The 24,786-nt window shown below is 33.1% G+C and overlaps 1 protein-coding gene across 1 annotated transcript in view; it reads right to left on the bottom strand.

Annotated features, from left to right (window-relative positions):
- SMC5 (structural maintenance of chromosomes 5) overlaps positions 1-24,786 on the bottom strand; it is a 60,274-nt gene that overhangs the window by 21,231 nt on the left and 14,257 nt on the right. Inside the window, exons 4-12 of the mRNA XM_004677604.2 lie at positions 21,335-21,497; positions 20,252-20,386; positions 17,516-17,656; positions 15,577-15,738; positions 14,696-14,767; positions 9,800-10,055; positions 7,118-7,272; positions 5,335-5,448; positions 1,110-1,204 (exon numbers count right to left, since the gene is read on the bottom strand). Of these exons, the coding sequence (XP_004677661.1) occupies positions 1,110-1,204; positions 5,335-5,448; positions 7,118-7,272; positions 9,800-10,055; positions 14,696-14,767; positions 15,577-15,738; positions 17,516-17,656; positions 20,252-20,386; positions 21,335-21,497 (1,293 nt within the window). The remainder of the gene's footprint in view (positions 1-1,109; positions 1,205-5,334; positions 5,449-7,117; positions 7,273-9,799; positions 10,056-14,695; positions 14,768-15,576; positions 15,739-17,515; positions 17,657-20,251; positions 20,387-21,334; positions 21,498-24,786) is intronic.

The raw sequence follows: 24,786 nt of genomic DNA on the forward strand, positions 1-24,786 counted from the left end.
TTCACCCATATTCACAAAACGAGTCTTATTTGAAAGCTGTATGCTAGGGCATCCTTGGTGGCACAAGGGGGTAAAAGTCTTGGTACATCAAGCTACCTACAGCCTGAGTTCAATCCCTGGCCAGGAAGCTGAGCCACAAGGCACATCAACCCTCTCCTGTCTTGCCCACTGCTCCCTTCAGCAGTGCATTTCAATCAATCTGCCTGTTATGCTCCCCACTCCGTCTCTAGTAAATCCTCTTATCCCCCACACGTCTGGCCTACACCCAGCTTTTGTATGCATAAATAAATAAATCTTAAAAAAAATAAATTGTATGCTAAATAACTGTTACTCCTGAGTTTGGTAACACTAATATGTGGACTTCTTACTCTGAGAGTCCATCTTTGTCACATTTTAGCGTGCCAATGAACACATGCCAGCAATTTCCCACGTGTGATTTCAGTATCAGAGTACCAGGTCTGTCTGACAGTGGCAACAGCACTATTGTTACTACTATAGCCAAGTAAACAGAGACCTATTTTTTGCAACAACATCATAATTCTTTTTATTTTTTTAACATCATAATTCTTAAAATAATATTGTCCATCCACGCCCCCCAGGCCCTACCTTCCTGGTTTTACTTTCAAAGGTTTCAGCTACTTGTGGTCAACCTCAGTAAAAGAAATACTAGGTACAATAAGATATGAGAGATAACATATACCACACACATCATTTTTACTACAGTCTATTATTACAATTGTTTTATTTTAAAAGCTACTATGCCCAATGTATACATTACATGATATTATAGATAGGTAGGTGTGTATGTATGTGTATGTAGGGGAAAAAATATATAGGGATCTGGCACTAGTTCACTGGTCTATGGTGGACTTAAAACATATTCCTTAAGGAAAAGGGGGAAAGTATAATACAGCACAGTACGGATATCAAGAACAGTTGGGCTTAGATTATTTCTTATTTTAAACTTCAATAGTTTCTTAAAGAGAATACCACCTACAGCTTATTTACATGACAGAACTAATTAAAATAATTAGTATATATTTAAGAAACAAATGATTATTCAATATTCAAAATAATAGGTAAGTTCTAGCAATATTTTCAAGACTTACTTTAGCTCATTCAGAGATCTTGAAGGTGGTTTGTCCGCATATGAACTCTTGGGAGCAATAACAGCATTTACTCTTAATTTTTTATTATCACGAACCTGAATAATAAGGGAATATTTTAATTACCATACACTATCAGCCAAAATAATTTCTGAAGTTATCACATTCTTGTTTTCATTCATGAGATGATCAGAAATTTAAACATTGACTGGATATTTGATGGTACAAGAAAATTTTTTTACTGGGATAATAACATTTTAGTTAAGTGTTTTCATATTGTTATGTCTTTTTTATAATGGGTCCATTTATTTTATCATTTTCACCAATAAAGTCTATCAGGTAAAGAAGTAATAAAAACAAAAGCTGAAAAACCAGGAAGAAGGGACTCTTCTCAAGTGATAGATTATTAATACATTATGGTATTAACATAATCCTGATACCAAAACTTGACAAAAACACTAAAGTTTCATGAAAACATATAGGAAAAATCCTTAACAAAATAGCAGGAGAGAGTAGTAATGTATCAGCCATATATATATGACAAAACAAACGTTATCTCTGGAACCTGAGATTGGTATATATTCAAAATCAACCAATCTATAACAGAACAAAGTACAAAGTCATATGAACATTTCTATAGAAAAGACAGACAAAATTCAATGCCCAGTCATGATAAATTCTCAGAAAAGTAGAAGGAAGCCTCCTCAAACTGATGAATGGAATCTAAGAAACATGTTCACTAGGTAGTAGAACTGTGCTTCCCCCAAACATGGGAAACAAGCAGGGATATCTAATCTTACCACTTTTCTTCAAAATTGTCCTGGAGGCAATGTAGTGCACAATATAAGAGTGTAAAAGAAAAGGAACAAGTAAAAAGATCTATTTGCAAAGATAAAATTTTTTATGTGGAAAACCCTATGTAATCTACAAATTAATTACTAGAATTCAGGAAGTGAATTAGTATCATATACAAGGTCAACATTAAAAAATCAAGTGAATGTCTATGTGTTAACAGTGAACTGGAAAGTGAATTTTAATCCATTTATAACTACCAAAAATCATGAAATATTTAGGAACACATTTAACAAAAGATGTCAAGGACTTCTACCTTAAAGAAGAAAAACACTGATGAAATTAATGGAAGCATGATGGAATGGAGGGTTTTCATTACACAAATAAGAAATCCTGAAACTACTAACATGGCATTTAGGTTTGAACAAATGAGCAAATATATTGACATGGGGGCTGAGAGGACTGTTTCTCGAAGTTAGAGAAAGATACAAACATGAAAAGGAGAAAGACTAGAAAGTACCCTGTGTGTTGGATTATAAGTAGAGATTATCAGTGAGAACTTATGGTATGCTTAAGCACTTTTGTAGTCTAAATAAATATATATAAAGATTTATATTAGCAGATTCAGAAACAATGAGACAGGGGCAGCAAAGAGTATATTTGGTAACCAGATTTTGGTTTCTAAGAGAATTAGGATTTTCTTTTGGGAAAGCTGATTTAAAGGCTCAGAGTAAGATCAAAATGAACCAACATCTTGTTCTGGCAAAAAGCAAGCAGCACCACTGAAATACAATGAACGATAACAAATCAACAAAATATATGGGGAACTTGAAAGTCACATTTGGTGAAATTGTGCACAATATGAGCATTAAAATAAATGTACTAATGGATTGTATTTCATAAAAATAAAATCTTATGAATCTGTGATAAACTAAATAGAGAGCAAAATGCTTTCTCAGTCAATGCAAATAAATATAGAAGGAGTAACTAAAATCAATAATGGTTCTTAAATCTAGGTAGTTTTGTAAACAGGGTAATTTCATATTCTCAAGGTTATCTCCAATACATCACAGAACAATTTCATCATTGTGTGAATTTCACATTTGCTAATGTGCAATTACATCTACAGGAAACCAGAATGCAGAAAACTTCATCCATTTGAATTGAACTGCCCAGGAAAATACACAATTTGTGAGCAAATACAGATGCGTTGTGTGTGTGTGTACTCACCTCTTAAACATCTGCCAGATACCCCTTTCACCAACCTACAAGCCCTACCCTGCCACAGTAGGTGTTATGATTTTCAACATTTCACTCACACGAATTCATAAACTGAATCCTTCCAATGCCTACTTTCAAAAAACAAAGTACCATATTATTTTATCAGTGAATTTCTTAATTTAATGTATAAAACTATGCTGTCTTTTACCTATAGGCTCTGACGGTTTTTACTGAACAATTTTGTATAGTATAGTAATTCTTTACAAATGTATATATTGGTTTATAGCAAAACTTTTTGCAACAGAGAATAAAGCAAGTAAGGCAAAATGTAAATAGTGAATGTAATTATAAGGTATCCAAAAATTTGTAACTTGCAACTTTCTGTAGTATGAATTAAGAAGGATGAATAAAGAGTTAAGAAGCAGATATATGAATAAAAATATAATGCCATGAGTGAATAAATCAATCATAATAAAGTTTTTAAAGCCTATTACTTCAGAGGTTACCCTAAATAAAACTGATTTACACAATGAGAATACAGTTTGATTCTTTCGAGATCTCTAATCAGACCAAAGAGAAAGTTGCTTTATGGTGCCAGCATGTCCTTAACCTCCTTATTATCCCCTTAAAAAAGAGAAAACCATGTCATCTTCTTTCAATAAGCAACAGTTTGGTTAGAGGATTTAACAGCAGTTTTGACTGTCAAGAAAATTATTTGCTTTATAATTTCCTTTTTGAGTATTGCTTGAGTAACAAAGTGTAACATTTAAAAAATATTAAAGCACAGTATAAATGGTAGTATGTATGTTAGCAGATGGTAGTATGTGGAAATGAAAAAAATGAAGGTCTACAATTTACTAACTAATACAGAATGGTATGTCTGTAGATACATATAGTTATGTACAATTTAAAACATAAACAAAAAAAATTCCGGTCCTATTGATGAGATGAGAAGCTACAGAAAAATCAAGTTTATGTATAAGAAAAATTAAGGTGAAATTTTAGAACTCATATCACAGCATCGATATGATTCAAACTGTCGCCCCAGAGAAGGCATGAGCTTTTAAAGGCAAAGCAAGATGTTCAGTTTAGGCTAAATTATTCAGTTGTAAGAATCTTATAATTATGCCTGACTGTACCAAGTCTCACAGACTTTCATCCCAACTAACCTACTTCTTCAGTGAGTTATGAAGTCTGGTCAGTAACTCACTGTTTGGTTTAAATAGTTCTAAAATATACAAAATGCTTAACTTTTTAGAGTCTATCTTACAATTTTATATAACCAACTTTTATGCCCAGTCAACTTATAGTCACATTCCCAGCCAACTCCAAAACCAGAAGGAGGGCAATATGATAAAAATCAAAGCAGGTAAGAAGAGTTCCTTCCATTCCACACTTGTGTACCAGAGAAACAGAGCCCTCCCCTGAGCTGACTAATTGACTAAGGTCCTGTCCACACTTGGACTTAAATCAAACCTAAATTTCAGCAGGCTTTTAAAGTAGCAATGCATGCAAAAAGAAAAAGAAATCTTTTTCTAACATACCTATTACAATGTAATACAACAGTAGCTACTAAGAACTATCGAAATAGTTGCAAGGAACACTTATTTGAATTAGATGATCTTCATTTTCTAATAAGGAACTTAAGATACAAAACATTTTACTAATTTGCCTAAGTTAGTAGCAAAGCCAGAATTCAAATCCTGTCAGCCTGTGTGTAGAGTCAGTCTATGCTCGTAAGTATTAAGTCATAATGATTTTTAGCTGCATTAGATTCTCAGTGTTTTCTATCTATCAGATGCAGAATTCTATTTTTAAGAGGTTTTATTTATATTAATATACAATAAATACTCATTTCTCCTGCAAACAGACGAGTTCGCTGCAATATACTTCCAAGAAAAAGTGCATCTAAAGCCATATTTTTTTCTTAATACAATGTGACAATTACTGTTCATATTAATACCAAGTGATAATTCAAACATATTTTTATTGTATTTTCTTTTAATTCTTACCAGATTATCAAACAAAAAAATCAAGGTATCTCCTTTCATAAAATAAATTCATTCACTCCCTACACAAACCACAAAGTAATGAAAATAGCAAACCTGAGTGATTTTATACAAAAGTTACTGCTGATAAAATTATCACTTTTTAAAGTTTACAATTCAAGCACTAGAAGTAATGAGTCAAAGTAATAAGCTGGTTAAGTACTTGCCTCTTTGAGAAAAATCTCCATATCTTCTTGACTTTCAAACACAAAGGCTCTCAAATCATTTGATGAAATATGATTTTCAATGTATTTGGCATTTTTATTATCTTTCATATTAATCTAAACAAAGGAACAGTAACTTTAATGTCATAAAACCAAAATTAGTTACTAGAATATGATTTATTTGGCATATTTGATTTCATTAAATTTAATGAAAAAGGCAAAAAGAACAAGTTAGTATTAAAGGGTCAACATTTTAAGAGATCACCTTATTAAAAAAAGAGCAGTTTTGTATAAGCCATTTTAGGAACTGACTCACAGTATTACTCTCCTTCAGAAAATATATAACATAATAGAGATATACTGCAGTGTTGAGATTATGGGGGCCCCATCATGCGTTAAATTGGTTATATTGTTACTCAATTCTTTGATGACTTACACCTGCTCATTTAGGTTAATGTTAGGAAATCAAGTGACAAAAGAATGACGATCATAGTAACACTTTAACATATTATTTTGAGGTTAACATTTTAATAAAATGTGTTGATGATTATACTTGCATTATAACTTATTATACTAAGGGTTACAACATTTTTTATTGTATTTTCTTTTAATTCTTACCAAATGAATCAAACAATAATGTCTGCATTCAAAATATACTCTTCTTGATCTGACAAAAATAACCTAATAATACATACCTGAGCAAGAATAGACTTGAATATTATGCATACTCATTTTGTTACTATAATGTAAGATGTAAAAGATTATACATGAAATGTTTTTAAGTAAAGTATAACATAAACGTGAGTTACAGAATATAGACCCTTTCAAGAATGCAAGTTTTATAAGGGAATTCTTTTCTAAAATCATTTAGCAAAAATCTTTAAGTCATTTTTAGTCATGTCATTAAGTTTATTATTATGTGTGTATCTACTATATGATTACCAGAGAAATGGATTTAATTTTTTTTTTTAAAGATTTATTTGTGCATACAGAACTGGGGTACAGGCCAGAGGCTCAGGGGCGGTGAGAGGCTTCACCAGAGATAGAGTGGGAAACAGAACAGGCAGATCGACGAAGTACACTGCTGAGGGGAGCAGCGGACGGGTCAGGAGAGGTCTGCCGCGCCATGTGGTCACCTCCAGGGCAGGCGGGAATCGAACTCATGCGGAAGTGGCTTTAGATTCTCAGTGTTGTGCTTTAACCCGCTGCGCCACCAGGGAGGGCCTGGATTTAATTTTTAATACCTTTCTATGGACAAACTTATAATTGTAAATTTTTTAAATGGAAATATTCCAAATAAATCCACGGCTACATACACTTCATTAATTTACTAAATATAACTTAACCTATTCTTCATGACCCATAATCATGATTAAGAGCTATCAACTGTTTATGAGATTAGTAAGTGCTGGTTTCATTCTCAGAATCCTCAAAATGTTCCACAATAGCAGTTATTTACTTGTCATATTTGTTAGGTGCTCTCTATCTGCATATTTATGGTTTATAGTAGTTTTCTGCTTCAACAGCAGTTAATCTATTGCCTACTATGAAACTAAGGAACTAGATTATTGAGCTAATTTTTACAAGCGAATCTTAGTCGACAACCAACCAATTCACATTTCTTCCTAGAAGTGTACGGGTTTATGTTCATGTATAAATTCACTGTTATACCAGATGCCAGAAAACCAGCATTTAAAATGGAAAATGAATTCTTAAAACAAAAAGCTACAACTGATACAGTAATAAACCTAATAGATACTACATCAAGATGAACAAAATTTCTTACCGTGAGCATTATGGGTTCACAGACTCTTTGCTTAAATTTGTCTCTGTTATTTCTTAGCCACAAAACAGCATCATATGTGTCACGGTATCGCTGTCTCAACTTATCTTCCTTTTGATTCATAAGATTGTCAAAACGTACAATATGATCACTTACACCTAAGATTGGAAAATAAAACAAAACACTGTTTTCCCAAAACTTTAATTAGTGAAATAATTAGTATTATAAAGCAGTATCCTACATCTACAAGTTGCGCACATCATCCAGCATATATCCAGCATAGCAAAAAAGACCCACTCCAGGAAAACCTCAAATATCCTAATATCTGATATAAAAAATGATCTTTAAACTACTGAAAATAAGGTAGGTCACATACAGAAGAATGAGAAAATACTAGATTTCCTCTGAGAAAACAATCACAAAAGGTCTTCAAGATTCTGGGAAATAATATTTTTAACCTAAAATCAAGAAAAGGGGATAATGAAATAAAGGTAATTTCAGAGTTGCAGAGAAAATGAAATCAGTTCCCAAATGCTCCTACTTAGGAGGTTATGTATAGATGTACTCTCTCAAAGTAATTAAAGAAAAAGGAAGACATGAAATTAAGGAAAAACACAGAAAAGGTGTAAAACAACTCCAAGATGACAGTCATGCAGGAAGATTTGAGAATAACTAGCTCAGATGGAAGGAGAAAGATGGAAAGTTTCAGAACTCAAGAGAATATCTGGCAAGTTTTCTTGTTTCAATTTAAGAAAATACTAAAGCAAATGATGTATTTTTTTAAAAAAAATCAAACTAAAAATTTTAAAAAGTATCAGTGACAGGAAAGTAAACCAAAAGGCATTACTTGACTATCTGTGAACAAGTATCATTGTTGTAATAATACTTAGTATTTTTAATTTAGAATCAAACTGTAAATGGAGCAAATAAAACTTATGTTTCTCAATAAAGTATGTTTAGCCTTAAAATAAAACCAAAACACATAAATTAGAGTATCTACATGAAAAGGGAGCAAAATAAAAAGGAAGGATGGAATCCTAGCAATTTTAGCTTACAAAATGTGCATTCAAGCAATACTAACAATTAAGTGATTACATAATTAGTATATTAATTTTGATAAATTAATATTAATAAATTAACTATTAAAATGATGCATTTAATGAATTATAATAGGGAAGGAAGTTATATGAGCTGTAATATAGATCTAAAGTAATAAAATATCAAAAGATAATGCCTAAAGCTAATCAAGTCAATGAAATGAGAATATAATGAAAACATATAAAGATTAGTAAAAAAACTGCAAAACTATAAAAAATGGTTACTCATGAACATGGGCTTGAAAATTCAAAGGAGTTCACCAGTTCTGTTTTTTTTTCTTTCACAAAATACATCAAGTACTATGATAAACATGAAAATGGGCTCTTTTTAAAAATTAATTAATTAAATTATTTTTAATAATATAATAGTTTATTTTTACATCATTTTGTGCCTCTTTCCATCTCAGCTGTAAACCCTGTGGGCTTTCCATCACCAAATCGCCCATGTGCTATCACCATAGTCCAGTGCACTTCTCTCCTCCCACTGTTTTTGATCCCACTCCTCTCTTCACCTCCATAAAATGTCTCTGGTATATAGTTGTTTGTTATTATTATTATTTTTTTCCCTTGGTCCTTTATACTGCTGCTATGAGTGAAACCATCCAGTATTTTTTCTTTTCTTTCTGGCTTATTTCACTAACCATGATCCCTTCCAGCTCCATGCATGTGTTTTTTTTTTTTTTTCTTTCTGAGTAATATTCCATTGTGTTTATGCACCACATCTTTTTAATCCAATCATTTACTTTTAAGCATTTGGGTTATTTCCATGTCTTTCCAATTGTAAATAAAGCAGCAACAAACATGGGGTGCAGGTGTCTTTTGGGTAGATAACCTAGGAGTGGTATTGCTGGGTCATATGGAAATTCCATTTTTAGCAGTTAGAGAAACCTCCAAACAGTTTTCCACAGTGGTTGTACTGGTTTGCATTCCTACCAGCAGTGCAGGGGAGTTCCTTTCTCCACATCCTCGCCAACATTTGTTGTTGCTAGTTGTGCCATTCTCACTGGAGTGAGGTGGTATCTCATTGTGGTTTTAATTCACATCTCCCTTATTACAAGTGATGTTGAACATTTTTCATATACTTGTTGGCCATCTGCACTGCCTCTTTGGATAAGTGTCTCTTTAGCTCTTCTGCCAGAAAATGGGCTCTTTTAAAAACTGCTCTTTTTCATGTATAGCAAGCTAACAAGCTATAATATCTACTCTGCCTGAATAATGTCATAGACCTATACCCACAGGGACAAATGACCCAAAAGATGAAACTGGAAAAGTTTCAAGGAACAAAGCTAGCAGAAGGTTATAAAAGCTACAAGAGTTTAAATTACACTTGAGAAACAGTGACATTGTAAAGCATTTAGAAAATAAAATCAATTGCTATCATATGACATAAGAACAGTTAGCCAATAGGAAAACAGTGGTACATGATAAAGTGATAAAGGTAATTAAGGCAACTCAAGTCAGCTTTCTCAGTAAGTAGAATTGAACATTTAAAGAAATGGTATCAATGGAAAAGGAAAATTCTTCAAAAGACAGAGAGGTTTCCATTTTATAAAGTATTTTCACCCAAAATTTTACAAGTAAAACTTACTCTTTTTCTCCTTTTCTAGAGTTTCCCTCTCTCTTCGCTTGTCAATTATCTCGCCTTCACATAATGCCTTTTCATCTTGAACTCGTCTCAGATCATTTACAATGGCATCAATCTGGGGCTGAAGATTCTCACAGTTTTCTGTGGTCTGTAGTTCATTCTGTAAATCCTCTATCATTTTGCGGGTATTACTTATTCTTTTTTGTCGGTCATGCTCTTCATTTTGTTTTACTGTTAATGCTTGCTGAAGTTCTTCAATCTAGTAAAACAAAAATTGTCTAGTACTTAAAACTTCTTTTCTTCTTGTTTTATAAAGCTTTTTTAAGTAACATTGCTAAAATGCAAGCAATCTAAAAATAAGAATGTTTTCCTCACTAAAATGTATCTTGTCGGGGCCTACCTGGTGGAGCAGGGATTAAAGTCTCAGTGCTATCAAAGCTATCACCAGCCAGGGAGCTAACCCACATTGCTTAGGGGACCTCTCCTGTCTTGCCTGCTGCTTCCCTCAGCAGTGTCATTTCCCTGACCAAGGATCCAATTCATGTGATAGTGGTTACAGATAGCCTTATAAGGCTGTGATTTTTTAAAAAAAAAAAAAAGATTTATTTATTTATGCATACAGAACTGGGGTACAGGCCAGAGGTTCAAGGGCAGTGAGAGGCTTCACCCGAGACAGAGTGGGAAACAGAACAGGCCAACTGATGAAGTACATTGCTGAGGGGAGCAGTAGGTGGGTCAGGAAAGGTCTGCTGCACCATGTGGGTCACCTCCGGAGCTGGGATTGAACTCATGCTGAAGTGACTTTAGCTTCTCAGTGCTGGCTTTAACCTGCTGCGCCACCAGGGAGGGCCCGGGCTGTGATTTAACCCCTTGAACCATCAGGGAGGCCCCCACAAATACATTTTTTAACACCCTTAAAATGCCCTGATAAATGAATATACCACATTTTATTGTATTCTCTATTGTTGGAAATTTGAGTTCTTACCAGTTTTTCCTTTCTGAAAATTTAGCATTAATAAAATCAAAATAATGAAATGAACCCATGTCAAAACTTTCTCTCTTCTTGCTTATGACTGCAAATTAACAATTTTCAATGTGGCATTAAAAAAAGCTACAAAGAAACACTTATATACTGTCACTGTACAATAATCAAGCTTCTAAGGAAAACAGTATAGAAATTTCTCAAACATTAAAAATAGACCTATCATATGATATAGATACCCCTGGTATCTACCAGAAGAGTCCAAGAACATGAATTTAAAGGGTTATACACACTCCAGTGCAACATCATTTACAATAACCAAGCCATGAAAACAACCTAAATGCCTCACAATGGGTAAGAGGATAAGTAAGATGTAGTATATATACACACAATAGGATATGACTCAGCTGTTACCAAAAAAAAGATGAAATCTTGCCAATTACAACACGCTGATGGAAATGGATGTGATTATATAAAGCAAAGTAAGTCAGAAAAAAAAGATAAATACTAGATGATTATATTCACATGGACTATAAAGAGACAAAGCAAAGGAACAGACAAAACTAAACCAAAAGACCCTGGAAATATGACTGCAGAAGGGACGCTGCCAAAAGGAGAGGTCGGAGGTAAGGAACAAAGGAAGGGGGGACCAATGGACTATGGTGGAGTATTATGAGTGCTGTGGTAGTGGGTGGTGTGGCAGCATATGTGAAGATGCGTGAACCTACACACTGAAAACAGTGTTGTAAATCAATTATTTCAAAGTAATAAATTTGAAGACATTAATTTTAATTAATTTCATAGTCAAATAACAATAAACTTAAGGTAATTCAATAAAATTTTTAAAATTGTAATTTAATAAAATTGTTTTTCTAGTCTACAGAAGATATCCAGCAAGAAAAAAAACACAAATATCCCTACCTCCTCAAAGAAGGACCCCCAAATGAAGTATGATCTATAGTCGCATGATCATATAAATTAATAAAATACCATAATTAAACACAGATAGTAGAAATGTAACATTTAAATAACTGACAAAATGTCTGATGACCTGAACATCGGAGGAAAAGAGGGACTGAAAGCTTGCTACTTTTGTCTTAAGTAGAATAAAAATATTGATGAACTTTCTAAAAGGTTTATTTAAACTTTAAAAGTAACTGGTAGAATTGGTTAAGAATATTTAACTTTCAACCTATGGGGGAAAAAAATGGAACAATAAAACATCAGCAAAAACAGAACAGGAACAGGAAGAAATAAAAAGAACAGCTAAGTACAAAACATAATGGTAAATGTAAACTCTATCAATGGGAAAAGTGTCACACCAAAATGAAATTAATTTTCAAAACAAAACCCAGTACACATTATTTAATAACAGGTAAACCATGGTGCAGGAATAACAATAAACATTCAACATTTAGGATGCAAAACCTAATATAATTACAAGACAAAACAGACAAACTAACTCATTGCAGAAGGCACTAACACTAAAAATGGATAAATCAGGTAGTTTAGAAAAAAGTAAAACATTTTTGTGATATAAATATAAGAGTATAAATACAAATATTTACATTATATGTAAGGTAATAACAAATATATGTTTAAGAAATAAGCAAACATAGCGATTCTATTATTCTGTTACTCATATATCTCCATATCTAAAAACTGAATACACAAAGGAAATCATACATTATATAAAAATGAAAGATGATACAATGAATAAACTAAAAAATTTTAAGAAGACTGAATATTCTTTTTGAATATTTGTAAATCTTTTTTTTTGAATATTTGTAAATCTTTTATACAACCAAAAGTAAATCTAAAAATTACCTCAAATTCTAAAACAGTGATAAAAGCCATAAAGAAATAATTATAACTCCACATTTAGAAAGTGGAAAAATTCCACAATTGTAGAAATTGAAACAAGTTAACAAAACCTCAAAATGAAAATAAAGGTCATAAACTAAAACATTAAAAGTACATTACCAGGGCCCTCCCAGGTGGTGCAAAAGGTTAAAGCACAGCACAATGAATCTATCTGAAGCCACTGCAACATGAGATCGATCTCTGGCCCAGGAGGTAACCCACATGGCTAGCAGACCTCTCCTGACCTGCCTGTTATGCTCCTCACACTCATCTCTGGTGAATCCTCTCACCTGTAACATCTCTGGCCTGTACCCCAGTTCTTGTATGCATAAATAAATAAATCTTTAAAAAAAAAAAGTACATTAACAATAATAATACATGTGATCTATAGTCAATTGAAAGCCAGAGACGTTTATATATAAAAAGCATTTATCAAAAATTAAGAACTGAGGACCTCTCTGGTGGCACAGCAAATTAAAGCACAGCACTAAGAAGCTAAAGCCACTTCAGCATGAGTTCGATCCCTGCCCCGGCGGTGATCCACACGGTGGGGCAGACGTCTCTTGACCTGCTTGCTGCTCCCCTCAGCAGTGTACTTCATTGATCTGCCTGTCCTGCTCCTGATTCTGTCTCTGGTGAATCCTCTTACCGCCTTTGCACCTCTGGCCTGTACCCCAGTTCTATATGTATAAATAAATAAAATCTTTAGGAAAAAAATTAAGAGCTGAATTTAAAATAACTTATGAATGTTATAAGGGGAAGAAAAAATGGTCCAATGAATATTTAACTGTTTCAAAAGCCAGCATTAAACAGTAAAATAATTTACGGATAGAATACAATAAAATTTTAGCTATGAAAGACACAAAACATCAAGTATAAAAAGCACACAAAATCACAGTAAGATTTTTTTAACCAAATCCAGTAATGTATTAAAATACCAAGTACAATTTATGATAGCAACATAAGGAAGGTTCACTATTGGACAACCTATCCACCTAGTTGGTATACTTATTTGGGTTTAAAAAATGCATCTTGATGCCTTTCCCTCATAAACTCTCACTAGATAATAAATGAAGTTAAAAAAAAAAAAAAAGGTTCAGTGCTACAAGGATAAAGGGAGTGAGGGAGGAAACAACAGCAAATAGAGTTTTAACAAATATTCAAAAGATTAAAGATTGCACAGAACAACTAATTTATCAGTAAGGAAAATTAAAACATAAAGGCACAAGATAAGAGCTATGGCACACAAGTTTGATCTAAAAAAAAAATCCTACAGACCCTTAGAACTAGAAAATGTCATATGAAAGACAAGACATCACATAGAACAGAAAAATCTATACCCCCACTTCCAATTCCAGTGCCTTCCTCCACCTTCCCCAAACCATAAACCTTGGGCACATCACACTAGCAGTTATACTTTTGCCATGGAAACCTGAGACTTATACTCTGGAGATATATGAAAAGAGGACTTATGAAAGAGGATTGGAACTTCAATATAAAGACACAGAGGAAAAGGCTGGTAACTGAAAGATAAATGTAATGTTTCAACTATCATCTACCCTAAAGACAGGTAATTCAAATTTAGATTTTGAAAATCACGGAAAATAGAACACAGGATCCATCTGGGGTTCTGAGTCCACTTTTTTCACTAATCATCCTAAAATAATTTTGCCATCAATCCCTACCCAGACCAAAGGCTCTGCCGTCAGCTATTAAATGCCCTACTTTGAAAATAAAAACTACAGAATAAATGCTGGGGTTTCCCTGATGGCACAGGGTTTAAAGTCTTAGCACTATCAAGCTATTGTCAACCACTATAACACAAGTTCAATGCCAGGCCAGGAGATCATAACACTTAAGAGTAGTTTTGAGCAATTCTTCTTGATTCTCCTCTGTACAACTGCTATAATTTCAAATCTGTTTCCCTCATATATTCAGAAATAGAGAATTGAGAAGAACTTAAGATAACAGTCAAATAAGAATGTGTACATACCCAACCTACTTATAAAAGTTAGCGCAAATTAGTATAATAAAAATATCATATGCAATCTTACATGTTTGTCTTTTTTTTCTATAACATCTTGCTTTTGTTTGCATTTTTGAGATGTCTCCTTAATATCTGTTGCCTGTAAGAAAGGGAACAAGTTAAAAATTCAAGGGACAATTAAAAATCCAAGCTAGTCAAATATGTGGCCATGCCCATCTGAACACTAAATTGTTATACAGGGGCACATATCCATAATTATTTTCCATGATTGCTGTCAAATCAAATTCCTAATTACCACTCAAAATACCAACAGTTACTATAAACCTACAAAAAGGCTATTCCAATTGATATCAAAATAGTCATAACAGAATGTATGCAAACATTTCTCTCTTCACATTTATTTTCTTATCCTATTTCAACTGATCCTAAAAGATGCAATTCTATAAGATAATAGGGTCCTGTTTATACTAATATTGAAATAATCTCTGATCCCAAAATCTCCATAGAGGTGAAGTCATGACCACAACATTTGAAAGTTACATTTTCAAAATACTGGGATTATTCTATATCCCACTATACTATTTATTCTAAAAACCTTCAGGTTTTTTGTATCATCCCCTCCCAAAAGGGGTATATAATTACAAAGCAGATACAATAAATTCACAGAGAATTTCAATGTTTTGAGGAGTACCACTCTGAACCCTCTTGAAATTAAAACAATCACACTTTTTCTCTTTTTATATCCTGGAATTTCCATAAAGTGGCAACCTTCTAACAGTGACAATCAGAACCTGCAAAAGCATATGTGGTAGAAGTCCCAAAGAACTGAAAGAGGCAAGACTACAAGCAAACCTACAAAGTATATTTTAAAACCTGCAACATATTTCTGTGTTTACTAAAGAAAACAAAACAAAAAATAGAAAATCCAAAGCTGAGTCAGAAATGTACCTTCTCTTTGATTCGAGCCTCCAAATTGTGGCGCTGCCTTTCAATTTCTTCAATTCGACGTGTCATAGGAATTTGCCCTTCTTTAAGTTTCCTAACTTCTTCCTTCACTTGGTCGCGAGCTAGTTTTACTTCTTCATATTCCTGACGAACATTTTCATATTCCTGGCAATTAAGAAAATCGAAGTTCATGCACTGCTAAGTTAAATTAGTATATACACACACATACATAATATACACACACACAAATAAAACTGAGGTTCAGGGAGAACTAAATTTATTAAAAGGCTGTTTTGATTTCCCTTTGGTAGGTTTATTAATATAAATTTTGCCCTGTGAAACAATAGTTCAAAAATAGTAATTATGAACTAAGAGTACTGATTTTCATTGAGCTCAGCCTATCACTAGACTGGATTCTCTGAATCCCACCTCTTTTCTGTTCCTGAAATTTATGAATAGCTACTAAAACTAGGTTTTTCTCTAGTGTCTCAAAAAAGAAGGGGTGTAAGAATTAAGAATGTGGCCCTCCCTGGTGGCGCAAAAGGTTAAGATGCAGCACTTACAAGCGAGCCACAGCCGCTTAGTGTGAGTTCGATCCCCAGCCTGTAGCTGACCTACATGGTGTGATAGACCTCTCCTGTCTTGCCCACTGCTCCCCTCAGCAGTGTGCTTCATCAGTCTGCCTGTTCTGCTCCCCATTCTGTCTCTGGTGAATCCTCTCACCACCTGTGCACTTCTGGCTTGTACCCCAGTTCTTTATGTATAAATAAATCTTAAAAAAAAAAAATTAAGAATGTATTAAAAAAACTTAAGCAAAATCAGTTATAGAAAGTAAAAATGAGAAGAAAACACAAGAATAATAGATAAAAAGGGAAACAAAACCATGCAGGCACTTGTCATGTCATAGGAATAAATTATTTGCTGAAAAATAAGAATACTATATAGTAAGAGTGAACAAGGCAAAAAAGGGAATGAATGCAAATAAAAAGCAAATTAAAAAAAAATAAGAATGGGGGTCTCCTTGGTAGTCTCGGGGTTAAGTCTCAGCCTTACACAGGTTAGGTCTGATTTCAATCCCTGGCCTGGGAGTTGACCCACATGGTGCAGCAGACTGCTCCTGTCTGGCCCACTGTTCCCTTTAGCAGTATATTTTAGCAAATTTGTCTGCTCCCTACTCTGTCTGCTGTCACTCCTCTCACCCTCTACACCTATGGCCAACAACCAGTTCTACTATGCAAAGAAAAAGAGATCCAAAATCTTAGAAAAGAAGAAATCAGAAGACTTTTCAAAAGTAGGTTCCGCAGTAATGGATCCTAGAAAATGTAATCAAAATCAGCTAAAGAAAGGAAAAAATGTTTAAGAATAATGGAAATAATGGAAAAGTAGAGTGAAGTTGGGTTGGGTAAGAAGCCCACAAAGATAGCCATATATTTTTCCAATCTAGTGATAATTATTTTCATTCTAATCTTACAAGCACTAAAAAATTTTATTTTGTTCTACACATTGTACAGTAGTGCTTTACAGTACTGGGTACAGTATACTACTGAATACAGTAGCCTCAGTAAACTTACGATGAAGCATCTAAATAGAAAATCACAAGTTTATAGTAATATGGGCTACGCTCCAAGTGAATCTTCAATAACACCAGGACATGCCAAGATTTAATTTTTTACATGTATACATATGTTTAATCATTAACATTTTACAAAACAAAACTAACTGTTGAGGATTCAAATCTGGAAGAATTAACAGCACAGAATCAATTGTTAATTAATTCAGCACACAGCTACGTATTATCACAGAGGAGATAAGTTTTATTATGCATGATATGTAAAGTAAAAGTGAGAAAAAAAACAGCTAATTTCAAAACAGATTAATTAGGGCTTTCTTTAGACCTTTTCTGTTAGAGGACTATTTTTGCCTCTAGTTAATTAAGACTTACCACCCATGGTCTTTTTGCTTCGAGCATCTCAATCAAATCTAAATGCCGCTTACGTTCATAGAACCTTTCCACGTCTTGTTTATATCTTTCATTCCTCTGAACCATTTTCTCAAGATATTCAGTTTTCTCTTTACATGAGGTCTATAAAATAATTCATTTAACAATGAGTTTAAGTGAAAAAAGTCAATATGTCAAATCTCTTAATAAAAAAATGACAATACTACCACAATAAAGAATTCCATAGGTATTCTTAAGACCTACTGACACCTGACTTCTGGTCTAGGTTCTACAATCTGTTAGTAATGTGACTACAATGAAGCCCTGATATATATCTGAGCCTGGATTCGCCTTGCCTGAAAAGAAAGTAACCTGCTTCATTCACCTTAAGGATAAAAGCAATTCATTTAAGATAGTAAAACTCAACAAAAGCCAGATAGTTGTAACAAATGAATAGCATAAATATTATTATATTATTAACATCCATGATTTAAGGACTTAAAAATGAGATAAAATATTGACTTCTTTTTAGGCTTGGAGGTAGTTTAGGTGTTTCAGAGGGGAGCATTATAATGATGTGGGGGAGTGTAAACTGATTGATGGAATATATGAAGCAGGATAAAATAATTATAAAAAGCTGGTCCTGCCCTTCACTCTGAATGAGTAAAATAAAAAACAAATTATCAAACATACAGTTACAATTTAAAAGCATTTATTTACAAGATTAGTCATTAAATTTTTTTCTGTATTTATTTTAGCTGCTAGGAACTAGAAAAAGATTATTCATTAAATAAAACCTTTTCAAGTGGCAAATTATAAAAGGGCACTTTAAGTTGCAGAAGCACAAGGTCACACTTATACAAATGTATATACTACATATTAAGTGAAAACTAAACCTCAGCAGTGCAACTAACTATATTGTGCTCCAACAAAGTCTTCACAATATTGAAGAAATACAAGAACCAATTCAACATAAGTACAATATTAAAAGATACATGGTATCTGCAATATTACCCAAAGCCTTACATAGTGACTGACACATGGTAGAGATTTAATAACTATTGAATGAAATAATAATACTGTTAACTTCCTCAATAAATATAATACTAATATTGGCTCCTTAGAAATTCAACTAACAACATGTTTTGGATGAAAAGTGTAAAATTTTAGAATATCTCACTTTTTGTTACTTTTCTTTGTTTTTTTGTTATTGATTAAAACATACTTGACTAGGGAGGTTTCAACATTAATCAGTTATTCTAATTTTTTTTTGAGTTTTGTGTTACATATGGACATCTCCCCAATAATACTTTTAAGTTACATCTCATTTATCTTCCCCCTTAAGAACTGTATAAACTGATTTTAAATAGTTCAGACACCTGTAATAAACTACAGTTTGCTAAGAGTAGAGGTACTCTGGTTAATGCTCAAAATGAAGTGGCCAGGGAGAAAGCAAGCATTACATTTACTACTACACATGCAATCCTTAACAACACAAATTGAACCTTTTCCCCAATTAAAAAGGCTAGTTTAAAAAGGTCTCATTCTAGGGCCCTGAATGGTAGCACAGTGGGTTGGAATACTGCACTGAGATGCTAAGCCAAACCCTGGGCACTTTGGTGCAAGTTCAATCCCTGCCCCGGAAGTGATGCACATGATGGGGCACAGCTCTCCTGTCTTGCCCACTGCTTCCCTCAGCAGTATATTTGGTGGATCTGCCTGTTCTGCTCCCCCCTCTGTTTCTGGTGAATCCTCTCGCAGCTATACCCCATTTCTGTGTGCATAGATAAATATATGCACTAAGAAGGTAAAGACACTGTAGCATGAGTTTGATCCCCAGCCCCGGAGGTGACCCACACGGTGCGGGCAGACCTCTCCTGACCTGCCCACTGCTCCCCTCAGCAGTATACTTCATCACTTGGCCTGATCTGCTCCCCATTCTGTCTCTGGTGAAGCCTCTCACTGCCCCTGCACCTCTGGCCTGTACCCCAGTTCTGTATAAATAAAAAAATCTAAAAAAAAAAAGTCTCATTCTATAATGATTTACCATTTCCACATCACAGTGGAATAAACAACTTTATTTTCTACATGTGCTCCTAAGATACCTTACTAAAAACTGGAATCTGACACCACAGAATGACTTTTGTAGAATATAATGAATGCTTTAACATGACTGAGGGTTTAACTATTTTAGACACTATTAAATGATTACATCTTAACTTTTTTACTCCACACTGAGCCAATAACATCACAAAGAACAGTAGCTGGAAATTTATCTCATTAAATGTTCAAAGACAAAGAGATTAACTATTCCTTGAATTATTTTCTGTAGATAAGTTCTTTTTTCATACCGAAATCTGATAGCAGTTTGCAAAACTATTGCATGCAGAGGAGGTTAAGGTCATCACTGTATAAGCATACAACTACCAGGACTCCTGCTCCCTAGTTCAAGAGAACTTCCTCTAAATTGACCCAACAACTCAGTTTTATTTTTGTTGAGAAGGCTGGCTACCAAAGACTGAAGTAAGCATAAGTACACATAAGCAGCAAGATTACAGTTAACCAACTCTGAAAATTGAAAATGATAAAGTGCCCTTGTTGCTTATTTTGTTAGCCATCTTAGGGGGAAAAAATGACAAAATATATTAATCCACTCAATGAACCACAACAACTCTTCACTTTCTCACATAAGACACAGAAATCAGTGGGACAATAAAAATGGGCTGTCATTTCAATTACCTCTAGTTGTTTTTCTTTCTCCCTGAAGTTTTTGAGTTCACAGTGATATTTGTGCATTTCTGGAGGACCAATAGACTTCTCAGTAGCCTCAAGGAGTTCAATTTTACTGAGTTTAGCAAATTCTCCAACTTTATCCTAAAGTATAAAACTTAAGTATCAGCAACTATTGTCATTTAGTATCTTTAAGACAAATTTCACTCACCATGACACTTGTCACGATGAAACTAATTAAAAGAAATAAACTTCATTTTGAGATGCAAATGTTAATATAAACCACATCCTTTCATATATTAGTCCTTAAAATACAGATGAATTAGGATTAAAACTGTTGCTGTTCTTGAGAGTCTTTAAAATATTTTCTTTGTTAATATTTACAGATCAAAATGTTTACATACATTAAGTTGTTTTGGAATAAAAGAAAAAAAAAAAAACAGTCCCCTAGTTTGAATGATCATTATCACATATCAGTAGGAATGTTAGATGTGTAAAAAAAAAAAAAGGAAGTTTTAAATATCTACTTCTGAATATGATGTAACATCAAGCTAATAAATGCAAGAAGCTTTTAAATTGTAAATTTTTTAAAATATGGACTTATATAACCAAATCACCACTATTTCGGGAAAAAAACTGAACTTAATCCAGTCATCAGACAGTAAAATAAATTTAAGAGTATTTAACATAAGCCTTTAGCATAAATTATCAGGATGTTTTATTACTAACAAGCTTAAAATATAACAAAGTTTTAGAAAACAACCTATAAAATAAAGTTTTTGCTATATCTAAGTTTATACAAAAACACTGATTAAGAGTTGTTCGTTAACAAAATTTTAAGAACCTAGGAATGGAAACACAAAGCTATTTTACTCTACTTAAAATACTTGATTTCCTTCACAATTTATAATTTAAGCCTTTGTATGAACTACAAATTTCCAAATTACTGTAAATTGACATGAATATACTTATAAAGAGAGTATTAAGAGTGCCATGCTCGGTTTAAACACTAACCATTACACCACTCTTAAAAGTATAAAGAAAAAAACATTAAATACAAAATTTTCATCTTTACATTTAATTCTCTAATACCTGAGGTAGAAACTGGCAAAGATTGCCCACTTGAATATTTAAGGCTGCAACTTGCTCTTCTACTATTTTCTGAGTTGTAGACTTTTTGTTGATGAACCAAAAGGACTGATTTTTTGCCACATCAATCTCACGAGTGATTACAAGATTTCCAGAAGTTCTGAACCTAGTGAAAAATAATTGAAAAAACCTTTACATTCAAGTAGATACATTATTTTAGAAATGCATTTTCAAAATTTCTTGTATCAAGGGTTGCCAGATAACATAATTGTTTTCTTTCTGACATTTTGACCCCTCAAAAGAAGAAAATCTTAACATTATAGTAGTAATAATACAGTTGATTGTATGCAAACTACTTATTTAATACTCAAAATTTAAATTACAATAAAACTAAAACAAGTGTCACTCCCAATTCCCAAGCACTGCCAGAAGATTTACATGTTTTTGTTATAACCATTATGCTACAGTCCAGTTCACATGGTTTTATTATAATTCAAAATGGGTCGGTAGTAAAGTATAACATTTAAGCAATGGAACTCTTTATATTTGGAATGTATAAATAAGCATTTCCAGAAATCAAATCTAGCCTACCCACGGCTATCTCATTATGTACTCCAATATAAAAGCCAAGGAACTACACCACTTGTCTAGACAGTAACATTAACCAACAGAGAATCTGAAAGAAGAGCATTTACATATTTCTTGCTTTCAAAAGTACTTCTCCACACTTTCCATTTATTCATCCATCTTCTTCATTGGGAATCAGCAGCATGTGGTAGTCAGATATATTATTTATGTCTAATAACTAAATGACAGTAATGAATTACAAATGATGTGTGTGTGTATAGTCACCAGAATACTTTCAGAAGACTTAAAGAGTTGTATACTTTCATTTCCAGCAGAATGACTAACAACATTATCTTTACTGATCCTCTTGCCAAAGTGACTATACACAGTAGTATTTTCTGCATTGATAAGTTAGTATGAAAGAAAAGAATTATGGCCAAAGTCCCACTGCAAATTAGAAACCGGAGGTAGAATAGCAAAATCGGCTTTCACTATGTGCAACCAGGTAACACTGCACATTCATTTTTATGGTCTCTGGGGAGAAAGACTGAAGACAAAATAGTTTACCCAAGTGCTATACTCCCAGGACAGGGTACACAAGAAAAACATCACTATCACCAGCTGCACTAGGGACAAGAATAGAAACTGTCTCAAACTATGGATGAACTGTGAAACAAATAAATCTCCAATGAGAGTAATTAACCACAAGTTAAGTACCAAAGAGGTTTGTACCTTAAAGTAATATGACATGCCTCAGGAGATTAAAAAACTTGCAATCTGAGAATTCTGTATACTGCTATTACAGATTGGAAGTACTCAATGGTCTGACAGAAATGAGTAAAAATTCCTCTATAGGCATCTACCTTTCCTTTCAAAGAATTAATGCCAATAAAGTTCAAAAAGTAAAGCGTCTCCTATTAGAAACACACACATTCAAGAAAGCAAAGCATTAACAAGAATAATAAACAAGCAGGTCTAAAAAAGGTCCAAAGAGAAATAAATCCAGACTGCAGTACAGAGACATAAAAAGGTAACAAATATGAATGATCAGTTATGACTGAAAAAAAAAGTCTAACATCTGTTTAATATAAGTTCTAGAAGGGGGACCTCTGGTGGCACAGGGGTTAAAGACACAGGGATATCAAGCTCTCTGCAGCTACTGCAGCATGAGTCTGGCCAGCTAGGGAGCTGACCCATACAGCCCAGCAGACCTCCCTTGTCTAGCCTGCTGCTCCCTTTAGCAGCAGGCTATTTGCCTGTTCTGTTCCCCACTCAGTCTCTGGTGAGTCCTCTCACCCCCTGCACTTCGGGGCTGTGCCCCAGTTCTTGAATACATAAATAAATCTAACAAAAAATTTAAAAAATAAAATAAGAATAAAAATTCTAGAAGGGAGACAGAGAATGGATTATTGCTAGTATGTGAAGAGAAAATAGACAAGAATTTTCCAAAACTGAGACACCAAGCCATAGATTCAAGGTCATTAAATCCATGCAAAATAAATACATATATGTAAATATACTATGTGAAATTCTAAAACACCAAAAACAAAGAAATGACTTCAGAAACCTCTTCAGAAAAGGAAGATGACTTGTATCAAATAAGGTAAAAGATTCGCATCATAAGACAATGGAGTTATCTTTGTGCAGGGGGAATAAATGAAACAAAATAAAACTACCTGTCAATGTAGAATCTTAAATCTTGCAACACATCTTTCAAGATTTACAGAAAAATAAAGGGAGGCTCATTTAAGCATTAAGAAGGAAGCAAGATTAACAAAGTATATTGAGTACTTTAAACAAAAACTTGCAGTATAAATTAACAATACAATAGCTACTATGTCTTAGTTTAGTAAACAAGAATCAAAACATCATGTAAGTTTCCGAAACTATATAAAATCAAAGTTTTACAAAATCTTTATACAGTGAGACTGTAAGGAATTTTTAATTTTCTGGAATCTAAAACATTTGTTAAAATTTCAGTAACCACTAAAAGAAGAATGTATATTTTTCCAAAACAAGAAGTAAACAAATAAATCTAAAGCAAAACAAAAAAGCAAAAAAGGCCGAAAAATGTGGTACAAATAAAAAGCACAAAATAAGGAAGCAAAAATAACTCCAAACATGTAATTAATTGCATCCAGCTACATTTGTTTGAATGACTGAGAGAAGATATAAAGTCAGGCTATCTGTGCTTTAAGGGTGGGTGTGGTGTGACATACATACATAAAAGGTGATGTGTCCCTAAACCATATACAATGTTGCAAATTGATGTTACCTCAATATAGAAACAAACAAAAGTTAGTTGCTAAGTATATTAATGGAAAATGAAACATATTCTAAAGTAAAAAGCATCATAAGACATAACACAAATTCCATTCACAAGAAAGAATAATTAGTATTTTAGCTACAATTAATAATGTCTATAAAATATATAAAGCAAAACTGAGGTCGAGGGAACTAATAAATCTAGACTGAGAGATAGTATAATACACTTCAGCAATTAAGGATTGGAACTGACAAATGAAATTAGAAAAAAAGGGTATATTTAGCACCATAACTAATAAGCTTAAACTAATGAATACAGGACATTGTCTAAAACAATTCAACCAAATAAAGTTATTTCAACTGAAGAGGGAACAATTATAAAAGCTAACCATAAAAATAAGCCTCAGCAAATTTTAAAGAACCGATAACAAAGATTTTATATACATATACACCCCCATACACACATCACACTATCAAAATAGAAATCAAAACTAAAATATAACAAGAAAATCAGTACAACAGAATTTGGAGCCACTTTATTGTATGTATGTATGTATGTATGTATGTATGTATGTATGTATGTATGTATGTATGTATGTATGTATGTATGTATGTATGTATGT

The sequence above is a fragment of the Condylura cristata genome, unplaced genomic scaffold (genome assembly GCF_000260355.1).
Source record: "Condylura cristata isolate star-nosed mole 26May11 unplaced genomic scaffold, ConCri1.0 scaffold00006, whole genome shotgun sequence".
NCBI classification, from domain to species: domain Eukaryota; kingdom Metazoa; phylum Chordata; class Mammalia; order Eulipotyphla; family Talpidae; genus Condylura; species Condylura cristata.